This window comes from Eptatretus burgeri, chromosome 1 (genome assembly GCF_056783735.1).
Source record: "Eptatretus burgeri isolate ZD-2024b chromosome 1, Ebu_testis_v1, whole genome shotgun sequence".
Taxonomy (NCBI): Eukaryota; Metazoa; Chordata; class Myxini; order Myxiniformes; family Myxinidae; genus Eptatretus; species Eptatretus burgeri.
This window is the reverse complement of record NC_140961.1, coordinates 144,135,809-144,149,055: the sequence shown is the minus strand read 5'-3', so window position 1 is coordinate 144,149,055 and position 13,247 is coordinate 144,135,809. Positions and strand designations below refer to the sequence as shown.

Here is a 13,247-nt window from a genome sequence, read left to right as displayed (position 1 = left end):
TCACTGCCAAAGGCGCTTCAACATAGTATTGACTCAGGGAACTGAATACTTACATTAATTAGATATTTCTATTCCAATTTCAATTAATTTGTAAAAATTTCTAAAAACATGTTTTCACTTTGTCATTCATTTGTAAAAGTGTGTGTGTGTGTGTGTGTGTGTGTGTGTGTGTGTGTGTGTGTGTGTGTGTGTGTGTGTGTGTGTGTGTGTGTGTGTGTGTGTGTGTGTGTGTGTGTGTGTGTGTGTGTGTGTGTGTGTGTGTGTGTGTGTGTCCACCATAACTCCAAAACCATGAAACCTAGCAGCCTGAAACTTTGCATGCCTACCAAGGGAACTCCAAGGAAGTGCAAGAGTGAAAATTGGGTGTTTGGGTTAATTAAGACACCTCTTTTGAAGAAAATTAACAGCTTTGATTAATTATCCTTTTAGAAGGCATCATCCTTTGTCAGCCCCAAGTCAGTCCTCTGTCAGCCTGCTAGGGTCTGAATTCACCATTTTCTTCAGCGTGCTCAACAATGCCTCGACTTGGAACAGGCCACAATGATTCATTATCAATAAAATGCTCATTAATTTTTTTTTTAACGTTCCTCACTCATGTCATCGAATGCCTGATCATCATACTTACAAATTTCTGGATACTTCACAATGCTTATAAACGCCTGGAGACACCAGCATTCATGGCTTTATTTCATTTCCACATGCGATAAATGCTAAAATCTCTTAACCTGAACAAAATATCAAAATTTAAACTGCGGAATTGACCTCAGCAGCAAATCAAGCTTCTAAAAGAACAAGTTCCAATGAGCTAAGATCCTTGTCCTCTTAATGATGACGTCATAAAAACGAATATGATGTCATTGTGATGTCTCAGGTTTGCGATAAATTATCTGTGCTAATGCCCGGCTTGATTCCCGCAAACAAAATTCAAACAGCTTGCCTAGTTTCGGAGATAATGGTATAGGCGATTTCCATTAGTGGCGATATTATGACGTCAACTTTTTTTCTTGGAAGAATTTCCAAAATTGGAGATGGTTACTGCGTGCGCGTGGGCTTTCTGCATATACATGGCAAGTTTCACGAAGATCCGATGAAAACTCTGGGTTGTGAAAAAAAAATGTCAAAAAATAGGAATGACGTCATAAAAATTGATATGACGTCATAGTGATGTATCATATGTGCGTTAATTCATCTCTGCTAATGCCCTGTCGATTCCCACAAACCGAATTCAAAAAGCTTGCCTTGTTTGAGATAATTTTTAGGCGATTTCCATTAGCCGAGATATTTTGACATCATAACTTTTTTCTAGGATGAATTTTCAAAATCGGAGATGGTTACTGTCTGCGCAGGGTATTTTTACATATATATATGCCAAGTTTCAGGAAGTTTCGATGAAAACTGTGGGCTGTGAAACAAAAAAGTCCACAAGAAGAAGATGAAGAACAACAACGTGAGTAAGACTTAGAGATCCTCCACGAGGATCTAAAAATTATAATAAACACCTTCAATCATGCAAACACAAGAACAATGAAGAAACGGAAGGTACCACTAAATTCTCCATTGAAAACACTGATGGGGCATTTAAAGGACATATAAGTATAAGATTGTTTCACGTTCAAGACTCTGGACCATCTTTAATCATTGAGGTTGTTGATATGGTTAAACAAAGTAGTGAAATGATAATTAACAACACATTAAGTGAAATGAAAACTTTAAAGTTTTATATGGGAGTAAAATTGAATGTGGAAAGACAAGGCGATGAAACTACTCCTATATGAGGACAAACCCCCACTTTATCTCATCATTTCAAGATTTTGTAAGATGTGATGTTTTCGATGAACTCCAGAGACAAGAACAAGATGGTGATAACACTGTAGTAGGTCATGGATTTACTATTACAAAAATAAACCTTTTAGATATACACATCTTAAAATCAGATCCTCTTCAAGTTTCTTCTTCTTTTATTGATTTACCAAAAGAGATAAAGCTTAAGAAAGCAGTTGTTAATATTCAAAACAAAGATAATAAATGTTTTCTATGGTCTGTTCTTGCTCACTTACGTGCATGCACTAGTAATAAGAATGAGGACAACTCTTACCTGATGTATTATGATGCTAACAATTTGTATGGGTGGGCTATGTCTCAATCTTTACCTTATGGAAAACTTAAATGGGTTAAAGAAAAACATTATGAAAAAGTTTTACTTGACATTATTATCTCCTCTCAAAAATAATTGGATGAAGCTGAAGTTGGATATTATTTTGAGGTTGATTTAAAATATCCAGAAGAACGTCATAACAAACATAAAGACCTACCTTATGCCCCTGATAAAGAAAGTCCAAGAAAAGAATGGTTTAGTGATTACCAACAGTAATTTAATATAAAAGGTAAATCTCCAGAAAAACTACTTACTACATTAAATGAAAAAGATAGTTATGTTTTACATCAAAGGAACTTGAGACAATATTTATCTGCTGGGGTGAGAGTGAGAAAAATTCATCGAATTTTGAAATTTAAACAAAGTCATTGGTTAAAGAATTACATTGATTTTAATACAAAAAGGAGAACAGAAGCAAAAACCGATTTTGAGAAGGACTTTTATAAATTAATGAATAATGCTGAATTTGGAAAGACGATGGAAAATGTTAGGAATTGACAAAACATAAGTTTCTACATCTTGGAAACAGGCTTCAAAGTTAATTTGTAGACCAAGTTTTGAGCGAGCGGAGGTGTTTTCAGAGAACTTTGGTGCTATTCTTTTGAAAAAAAGAGAGTATTGAAATGGATAAACCTATTTATATAGGAATATCAATTCTTGACTTGTCAAAGTCGTTAATGTATGACTATTACTATAATAATTTAAAATTAAAGTTTAAGGATAATGTGTCATTGTTGCATATGGATACAGATAGTTTTATATTAGAAATTAAAACAAGTGATGTTTATGAGGATATGATTGATATGATTGATATGATTGATATGATTGATACAAGTAATTACAAGTCTGATAGTATGTTGTTTTCATTAAAGAATAAAAAGGTTATTGGTAAGTTTAAAGATGAATTGTGTGGGAAGGTCGTGAGTGAATTTATAGGATTGAGATCATAGTCTTATGCTTTTACATATATTGATAATAATAACATTGAAAGGTGTGATAAGAAGCTAAAGGGAATAAACAAAAATATAATCAATGAAACAATAAACTTTAAACATTATTACAACTGTTTAACCTTAAAGAAGGAAGAGTACAGAAAAATGAATACAATAAGAAGTTATAAACATCAATTATATACAGAAGAGATATATAAGAAAGCATTCGGAGCTTTTGATGATAAAAGATATATTTTAGAGCATGGAATCAATAGTCTCCCTTGTGGTTACAAGTATGTGTTAAGATATTGGGTTGGGAATTTTAACAGGCTACCGCAGTCTTGTAACTGTTTTATAAATGATAGAATCAAGCAATGACCAAACCAAAGAGTGGAGATGTAATCAGCCTTGGTATTTCAATGGGAAACATAAAGAATGTGAGAAATATCAAATAAGTCTTATTGAAGAAATAACCGGGGTAAAAGTAGATAAAACAAATAAGCGGATAAATTTAATTGCAAATAAGATGGAGGATGTAAAGAAATATATATATATATATATATATATATATATATATATATATATATATATATATATATATATATATATATCCTTGAATGGACTGAAAACTTTGATGGTTATCAATTGAACAATGGAAAAACAATTTACGACAATCTAAAAATGACATATGGCTCAGGAGGTGGTCAACCAAGAGCATTAAGTGAAGTTTATCATTTCATCTCTGCTCAACAAAGATAATTAAACCAAGAACTAAGTTCCAAAGTAATCTTTGTGAATATACTCGATGGTGATGAATGTATTCGGAAAATTAAGTTATTCCCTGAAGGAGAACATGGACAAATATTCATTGGTTCGCTCTTTGAATGGAATGAAAATATAAAAGGAAAGAAGTGTTTTAATCAGTCAGTCTCAATTCTACATTTGCTTGTATGGGAGTGGGAGGAAATCAGTCTCCTATTTTGGGCTTTTGGGGCTTAAGTGAGAAAGTTTTTCCCTTTTCCCCCATTCATTTGAATGGCTGCCTCAGAAGCCCCATTTATCCTCTGCTATCATGTCACATGACTCAGGCTCACTCGGCCATGATAAGATATGTCACGTGATCAACTATCAGTGAGATGCTTGCCTGATTTAGAGATCCCCACCTGCAAGGTAAAGTGGCTTTAGACACAAGGATCCAGCAGGGGGCTTTTTGAAAAGGGTGACCATCACGGTCGTTTTGACATGAGTTGCCTGATTCGAACTGGACAACCAGAATGGGCTGGAGACTGCAACATTGGTGATCAGGAATGGGGGATATGAACACCCCCACCACAACAACTACAACATTGGTGTCCGAAGTTTGGATTGGACCCGAAGTGTGAGAAATCGCATCTTGAAGCCAAATTGCAGAGCTAGCGTTAAGTGTTTAAATTTATAAGCCACCACAATGTCAGGTAAAAACAGACAGAACCAGAGTGGCACGAACTGGCTCGATACCACCGTGACCAAGATATAAATTAAGCTAGAAAGACATCTTGATGATGCGGTGAAGTTACCTTTACCACCTGTGTAGCTCCGCATCAATGAGCCCAGTGCTACCCATTGAACTAGCTATGAGAAGCAGCAGACTGGCATTGCCGGCACGGCTTGGCCAACAATTAGATGCGATAAATGCCATGATGGGCAGACTGGGTGCTGATACGAGGGCTGAGCAAGACAGGATGGAGGCAATGATGGGTGCGGGTCACACAAGGATGGACGCGGGCCACACAAACATGGAAGCGAGCCAAGCTGAGCTGAAGACCAAGCTTGAGGCTCTCAGCACGGTTCAGCGGGGGATGATGGCCGCAAAGGCCAGGGTAGACAATGGGATTCGATTGGTGACCAGGGTAGCATGTCGGTACATAGCGGGAGCAATGGGGGAGATCACATGTTGTGGACACTGAAGCTGAACACTGAACAATTTATGTTTTGTAGCCTCCTGATCTGCATCCATACCTTCACCGAAATGGATTCAATTCATCCTCGTCACAAACCCAACCCATCCACCAAGTTTCGTCTGAATCCATCCATAACATTTTGAGCTATATTCTGCTGACAGACAGACAAACAGACAAACAGGGGTGCAAACAAAACCTCCATCCACCTTCGTTGGTGGAGGTAATTAGTCAAGGAATGAATAACCTTTCTATCCACCTGACTTTTACTTTGCACAAAAGTTTAAAGCCTTTTCCAAATGGGAAAGAGACAATGCCCTCCTTCCCATAAACTGCAACGGTCGGTCGGCCTGATGATTCCCTGTCATCACCAGCATTTTCTCAAGCAATTGTGGCCACACTCGTCACGCCATTCCAGAGTATTTCAGTTTCCTTGCCGTACACCCGTTAAAACATGCGCAAATATGCACTTAAGGCCGAAAAGCATGAAATTACTCATGATCTCAAATCGTGTCTCAACTGTCAAACAACCATCCAACAGCCAACATGAAAGTACAATCGTATCAGTCGCCATCACTGTATGCTTTGTCCCTCTTCATTGCGTTTAGCTCTCTTCATTTATTTATTTTTATTCTCCAAATATATATGCGACTGTTATATGCTCAGTTGAGGCCTCAGTTACACTTGTCTATAAACCACTGCATTGACTGTACATTCATATTGCAAATATTGTGTTGCTTTTGTTGTGAAAATCTCCTTTTAATCCAGCCACCAACATCCTCAGCATATAATAATTATAATAACTAAACTTTTTTAATCCCAAAGTTCAGCAAGAGATCAAGTTTGGCATTGAAAGGACAGTAGACGAATGATAAATATCAATTGCATGGTATATCTTTGGCACATCCAAAGGATGCAAGGGTTAGTTGACCATCCACCTTGTTGACACACCTCCTTGAGATGGTTTTGGCATATTTTTCATAAGTGCAGGCATCTCTTCATACATATTTGATATGACATTGTGGGTCGGAGCTGTCAATGAGACCGTTTAGCGCGTAGGCCTAAGGCGTCTGTAGCACGGACAGTAGTATGATGTCTGGCATTTCTGGCCCAACAAAAACGAGTTCACATATTTTGATGGTATGGAAGACAACATGTAATTATTCTATTTCAATGTTCCCATCAGAATCCTTCCAAATTCCCGGTCGAATGAAGAACCGGTCTTGTTGGTGATGGCTCGTGTCGATTTTTTTTTTCATTCATTTAGATCTCCCGTTTCTTAAAACTTTCTAATTCTTTCCCTCTCTCTCTTTTTCTCCTTTTATTTGATTTCATTTCGTTTTATCAACATTACTTTTCCGACCTTTTCACTTCTCACTCTCCTTCACTTTCCCTCCACTCTCTCCTGTCATCCTTTTCCTCTTTTCGCTACTCTTTCCCTTTTCTCTTTTTTCTCTCTCCTTTATAATCGATGTTTATATATTAATTATTATTCATAATAATTAAGCTTTTTAATATCGATAGTTTTCATACTATATTTCCTACTTTACCATGTTGTTATTATTATCATTATTTTTGGGATTGTCAGGTCGGAACTCACTTTTCAAAGTCGCTTTATAGTTTGTTTATCGAATTCTTTGTCACTTCTTCTTTTCTCGCTGTTGTTATCACTTTTCTCCCAGTCCCAGTCCCCTTGACTTATAACCCCTGAACCCTGACCCTCCCTGTCAAAATCAGTCATTCTCACCCTTACATGCTCCCTGAACTCTGACTCTGATCACACCCCCCCCCCCCTGACTCACTCCCATCCCATATAAACCCTCGCCCCCCATCCCATCTCTCTTTTGCTCCGACGAAGGGTTAACGCAGAAAGGTTGGCTTCTTCTTGCTTGTCATGGTGGATAGCACACCTTAATTAAACAACGTCTTGTTGATTTAATCCATCATAACATCCATACAGTGACGTTTCAATCGCCATGTTTCAAATCATTCAATCAATTCCCCACACCAGCTCACAGAACCTTGCATCCAATTTCTGAGTTTTGGTCAGTATTTTAGTGCAGATGATGACCATTCACTTCTACATCTGTGGATTTGAAGAGGTATGTGAATTGAACCCAGGTAGGCAATGACACTGGACCAAATCCGCAGGTTAACTGTCGGTACAGCTGGCAGTGCGTTTAGGGCAGTCAGGCCATCGACGTTGACTACCTGGGAAACGACATGAGTTCAGTGACATGCAAGTCTTTAATCACTCCATCAAATGTAAGTTATCCCCACTATGATAAATTAGAGGTATTAATTGGTACATGACCCACAGAAATAAGTGCATGGAACCTGCGAGTGAAATTTGAGTGGGAATAAGCCACAACGCAAACATCCCTTATGAAAATCTCTTCTCCATTTCTTACTCCATCTGATGTAAGGAAATTAAATGGCCGGAGAATGACTGAACGCATTTATTTCATTTTCGGCACCGGTACGCAACAACATCTGTGCATGAGGCATGTCTCGTGATTTTGAGATCAGAGCCAAAAGTCATTGGACACATGAATTTATTTCTGAATTTTGGAAATTTCTAATAAAGATTTTACAGGAGAGAATGGCATAGGATTGGATGTGCTTTTGGGAACCATTATTTATTTATATACACTTTACCATCACCGCTGCTGACATGTCACCTCAATTGAATTATTTCATTGTATAGCTTTTACCTTTCTACAAATTTTATTTATTTATTTATTACATTGTAAAATCTACACATTCCATTGTTAAGTTGCATTTGAGGGCTGTGTCCTCAATAAGGACTTGCAGCCTTGTTTTATATCACCCAAGAGAAAGCAAAGGTAGATCGGAAGAATTTATTCTGTTTGAAATAATTATAAAAACATCTCAAGTTGGTGCATACAGTATATTTAGGACGAGCAGTTAACCCAGTTCCACCAGGCTGTTGTAAGGGAATTTGTTCCCAACAGAGTGTGGAACATTTATGGAATTTACTGGGAATGTCCCATGACAGCATAATAGTCACAACTGCGAAGACTGCTGAGGTCTCTCGGTGAAGTAAATCGATAAAAAGGTAATTATACATTGGATGGAATTGACTGAATAGTTTGTGGTTTTATATATGTGTGTGTATATATATATATATATATATATATATATATATATATATATATATATATATATATATATATATATATATATATATATATTACTTCCAGTAGGTGTGCAAGCTAGTGACACTGAGTCTATACACTGCCCCGTGTGTGCACCCTCGACACAAAAATGCACGTGTTGCAAAATTGTTTAAATATCGATATTTTTAAACCTCTCCATGCACTGTCCAAACCCAAGAGGTCTTAAATTAGGTATCACTCAGCATTATATGTGCTGTGGTTATGATGTTTACCCTGTTCAGACACAATCACACAACTTTCCTTTGTTTAGATATAGATTATAGTCCTATTAATGAGGATGCAACGAATAGGCTGGGAGAATAGTCTTGCAGTTTGCGTACTCATCTTTGAGCTGTCCAGTTGGGTTTGCGTCTCAACGCAGCTGTGAACTGTCGACCTGGTGTTTCCCATGCAGGGTAAGGCATCAACATTAAAAGGATGCAAAAGAAGGATGTGTGCACCATACACTAAAAGGATGTTAAATCAGAGGACCAGTCTGCCAGTAATGGTTGTTGGTGGACGTTAAAGATCCCATCATGTATTTCGTGAAGAGAAGGCGAATTATCATCAACAGCCTGAGCAAAATTACAAAATTCTTGCCACAGTCGAACATCAGGCCTGATCAGCCAGCTCAAGAAGGACTTAGGCTGGAATTGTTCCCGCTGGCCAACCCAAGGGGGGCGCAATTGGGGCCATTAAAAAGATGACCCTAATTTGCATAAAACAGATGATACCTTATAGGCAGAATAGGAATTCACTCGCTGAGATAAATCATATTAAATAATATTGTTTCAAACTCCTTCTGATGTAATTTTGGTATCCAAACTCTTTTCAACCCTTTTTATTTATTTATTTTTTTTACAAAGTAAATACGATCGAGCAAAATCTTTACATTTTCTTTTCCATTTGGTACCGAGTAAAACTTGATTCAATACATAAGACATCACATGTTTATTCTGAAACACTTGATCGAGGAAATTAAAGTTAGGAAGAAGTGCGTACCTTTGCATACCGAGTGGCGAAGGTGCCCGTTAAGAGCGAATGGAATATGATAATGGTTTCATCAAGATCCCATACAAACACCCTCTGTAAGCAAAAATAATAATTAAGGTTAAAATTCCTTGCAATACACCACTTTATCTTCACATCAAAAAATGTCAACTTTAGTTATGTCACCATTTTATTATCATTATCTTGAGCCTTGTACCTTGATGACTGCACATACAAAAATAAAACTCATGACTCAAAAGATGACAAATTCCAAAGGATTCAAAGCATTTAACCATTTCAAAGGAATTATTTCATTAAAAACAGGGAATTTACAAGTATCTTGTTTCTGAAACTGAGTTATAAAGCATGAAAATGTGAATCATTTATCTGTCATCAAAAACCAACCCTCCAGGAGTAGAAAGAAAGCTCGACGGGTGACGTAAAATAATTTGAGCTGTCTCGTGGAATTTCAATCCCCACCGTGTTCAGCAATGAATAATAAAAGTCCCGTTTTGATGCAGTTCTCAAGGAAATATAATATTTCTTGACAACAAAAACAGGAAGTAAAAAATATGGTACCTCGAGGTCATTTCCTGGAGGAGGCGTTGGGTTGGCTTTGCGGTTCCTTCCTCGTGGCTTGCTCTCAGCTGCCCGTCGAGCTCTGTCATCGAGCTCCTTGATTGGGGTCGACAGGCAATGGCTCGAGCCAAAGTCTCCTGAAGAAGTGCCCCAAACAGGGTAATGATATCACAACAGCGACTGCCACTAAACAACACCAGCAGATATAGTCATTCATTATTGAAAAGTACACAACGATGCACAAGGAGCTTCGGTGCAGGCGGAGGCCATTCGGCCAAGCATGCCTGCATTGCACAAATCCCAGTATCTGTGTGTGTTAGCATGTTCATGATAAATGTGTTGTGACAATAGCGTTAACAGGTCTGATAGGATTATAAAAATTCTTCATTGTCAAACTTTTGAAAACAACGGAAAGAAGAGAGTGGAGAAGTAAATAAGCATGTAAATGCTGCAAATGCTGTCATAAATTATCGATCGGAATCTTCCGGGTGACATAGAAAGCTGAAATTTTGTGTGCCGATGGACATCAAACCCAATACACTGAAAAAATTTCACAGAAATGTCGAACAGTATCTATAAAGGGAAAAATAAATAAATGAAAAAAATAAATGAAAAATAAATAAATGAAAAAAATGCAGGTGAGTGACGCAAGACAATGAGGAAGCATGGTTTGTATGCTTACACAATGTGTAGGCACACCCCACTAGTATGCAAATATGGATACGTTTTCACTTCCTCCCCCAATCCCTTTATTCTTATCTGCTCTCAAACCTATTAGCCAATCTGCCCGCACAGTAAGAGAAGTGGTTTTGTTAATCGCTTCCGTGTCTGTCTGTCTGTCTGTCCAGGACATAATTTGTTTGATTTTATTTTTTTTTACCATTTCAGCTTTTGTCATTAATTTTCAACAAACTTTTATTATGAGAATATGGAGGACAATAATGAATAAATTTTATATTTGTTTTTTTAACTTGTCGTCAAGGTTCGTTCGAGTACAAAGCGGACGTGTTGTCCAGCTTTGGATTTTGGGATGCTTTCTAGTTTACCTTGTATTCCATCTCCGTCCACACTCTGCGAACCCACATTTCTTTCGACCATCTTCCCGGATCTTCCATTCATTACTTTTAATGTCCTTAATTTTTAACCCCCGGTCCTTTTACTCCCCAAGCTCCTCGGGTGTCTGGGTATAAATAGATGGCCCCTGATGGTAAAACTACTAAATTCTTCTGCAAAAAAATGGCAAAAACATTTCACTTGCCACTTCCCTCCCCTTATCTCCTCCAAATCTCTTTTTCCTCATCTCCCACACCACACTTTCCTCAATATTCCATCCTCATACACCCCCCTTTTATCCCTCCCTCTGAAAATGCAAGTTCTTATTTATTTCTTTAACAGTTTTAAGTGTTGATGCCCACCAGAAAACATGACACAGATGATACATGGAAATCAAAAGTAACATCGTGCGCTTGTACAGATATACTGGCTCTGTGTTCAGCTTATTGTGGGAAAAGTAAACCCCCTCCAGTGCCAGCAGTGAACCTGTGGATCACAGTCACAGCTGGCACGAACAGGCCACTAAACTCACTGCGAACATCATTTACGCATTCCTAAACTCTCTCACAGTAATACTCACGGAATTTACCCAGAAGAAAAAGGAAGCGATTAAACACACTCACAAAAAAAGAAAAGAAAAAAACCTTTTGGAGCCCATGACCTTTCTTGGGATTCTCAGGCGAGTTTTCCAAAAACATAACGAGTAGTTAGTGCTCCGTCAGAAGGACTCATGGGCTTTTGATGTGTTGCCCTATTAGTCTGTACAAGGTGACCCAGAGACGACGAGCCCCTTCCAATTGTAACTTCCTTCAATAGGTGACCGAGTGTATCATACAACATGTCGGGCAATTAAGAGCAAATTTATATGCAATTCCAATCAACCTTCCTGGCATCCAAATGCTACTGGGATTCACTGCCCTGCCAAGCAATGTGTAAATCTGCTGCTGTCATGTGGGCCCTGACCTCACACAGATACTGATCTGTGCTCTCCAACCCGCACCGTGGCATCACCTTCTTGGTTGATAAGCGTCGAAGGAGCCTCGTGCAGCTGGTAGGTGGTTGACGAAGATGAAGGTGAGGGTGAACCACCCACAGAAACTGCAGACGGTAGGTAAGGGCTGTACGTTCCTGGGGAATAGTACGTGGAGTACTGACTCTGTCCAAAGCTCGTGTATGCAGAGAATTCCTGCTGGATGACACTGCAGCTCTTCAACCAATTCCCCCAACAAGTGTACATACGTATTATTTTCCAATGAATAAGTACTTACATTGAGCAATGAAAGAGGACTAATAATCAGTAAGTCTGAAAAATCTGATTCATTACGGATAAAGTTTATGCAATACTGAAGGGAAGGCAGGATGGCTGAGAGGTATGCACACTCTCCTCTAAGATGTCTAGCCTGGGTTTGAATCTCGACTTAGCTATAAACTATCATCGGTGTCCCGTTTAGCAGCATTAGTTGGTGGACATTAAAGATCCTGAGAAGAGTATCTCAACTATTGCTGCTACCGAGAGACCTAGTGGATCGCAGGATGACCGAGAAGTATGAACACTCACCTCTAAGTTGTCTCGCTGATGCGCTGCACTGCCCCCTCGAATATAATCCATAATTTGGCCAGTTGTGTCTTCTCATTTGGAAAGGAAAGTTTAACATCCATGAGTGAAAGGTACCAGATGAGACAGCAGACTAAATATCCCCTCCGAAGGACGGTGTACTGATTGATGTAACACGCTGTCTGCAAAGCACCAGCTTAGGAATCGAACGCAGACTCGACAGCTACCTCCAAGCTCGTCTGACTGCCCCCGGATGAGTGTGCTCACTTACCACAACGGTTCATACAAAAGCAAGATTTTACATTAATCTTTCACAAAGCAAATGAAAATTTGATAGAACTTACATCATGTGTGAAACTTTCTGGAAAATGAAAATTTTTGTTTCGTCCCCAAGAGAGATTTACCATTTTGAGTGTATGCGGCGTCGACTATCCTACTTTTATGGCCCAAATTACTCCCATATTAGAACTAGTGGGGTCGGCCCTGAAAGGTTTTTGGCCAACGTCTTTCACGAACCGGCTGGCCAGGTCTGACGTTTACCTGCAAATTATTTGGCCAGAAATTTGGAATTTGTTCAGGGTGTTTATGATAACTCTTCTCCCATGAAGGACAAACCTTTATTATGAGATATTTAACGTCCGCTGGCTAATGCTGGAGGACAAGTCCATCCAAGGGATAGCACACTGCCTGCGAAGCATTGATCTCATGGTTTACAGCCACATCGGCATTCAAACCCAGACGAGACAGCTCAAAGGTGTGCTCCCCCTGCACCATCCTGTCGGACCAGTTTACGGTGTGTTTATGGATTTAATTACTGCTGAGTAAATATAAATATCGTCAGAATGTGGAACAGCATATCACGATTCA

The 13,247-nt window shown here is 38.6% G+C and overlaps 1 protein-coding gene across 2 annotated transcripts in view; it reads right to left on the bottom strand.

Annotated features, from left to right (window-relative positions):
- The window catches only part of LOC147035672 (protein phosphatase EYA1-like), a 386,713-nt gene that overhangs the window by 248,318 nt on the left and 125,148 nt on the right, over window positions 1-13,247 (bottom strand). Inside the window, exons 7-9 of one of the 2 annotated variants that reach the window (XM_085846578.1) lie at window positions 11,837-12,014; window positions 9,773-9,909; window positions 9,206-9,289 (exon numbers count right to left, since the gene is read on the bottom strand). In XM_085846578.1, coding sequence (XP_085702704.1) covers window positions 9,206-9,289; window positions 9,773-9,909; window positions 11,837-12,014 — 399 coding nt within the window. The remainder of the gene's footprint in view (window positions 1-9,205; window positions 9,290-9,772; window positions 9,910-11,836; window positions 12,015-13,247) is intronic. The other variant, XM_085846569.1, reaches the window with a different exon arrangement.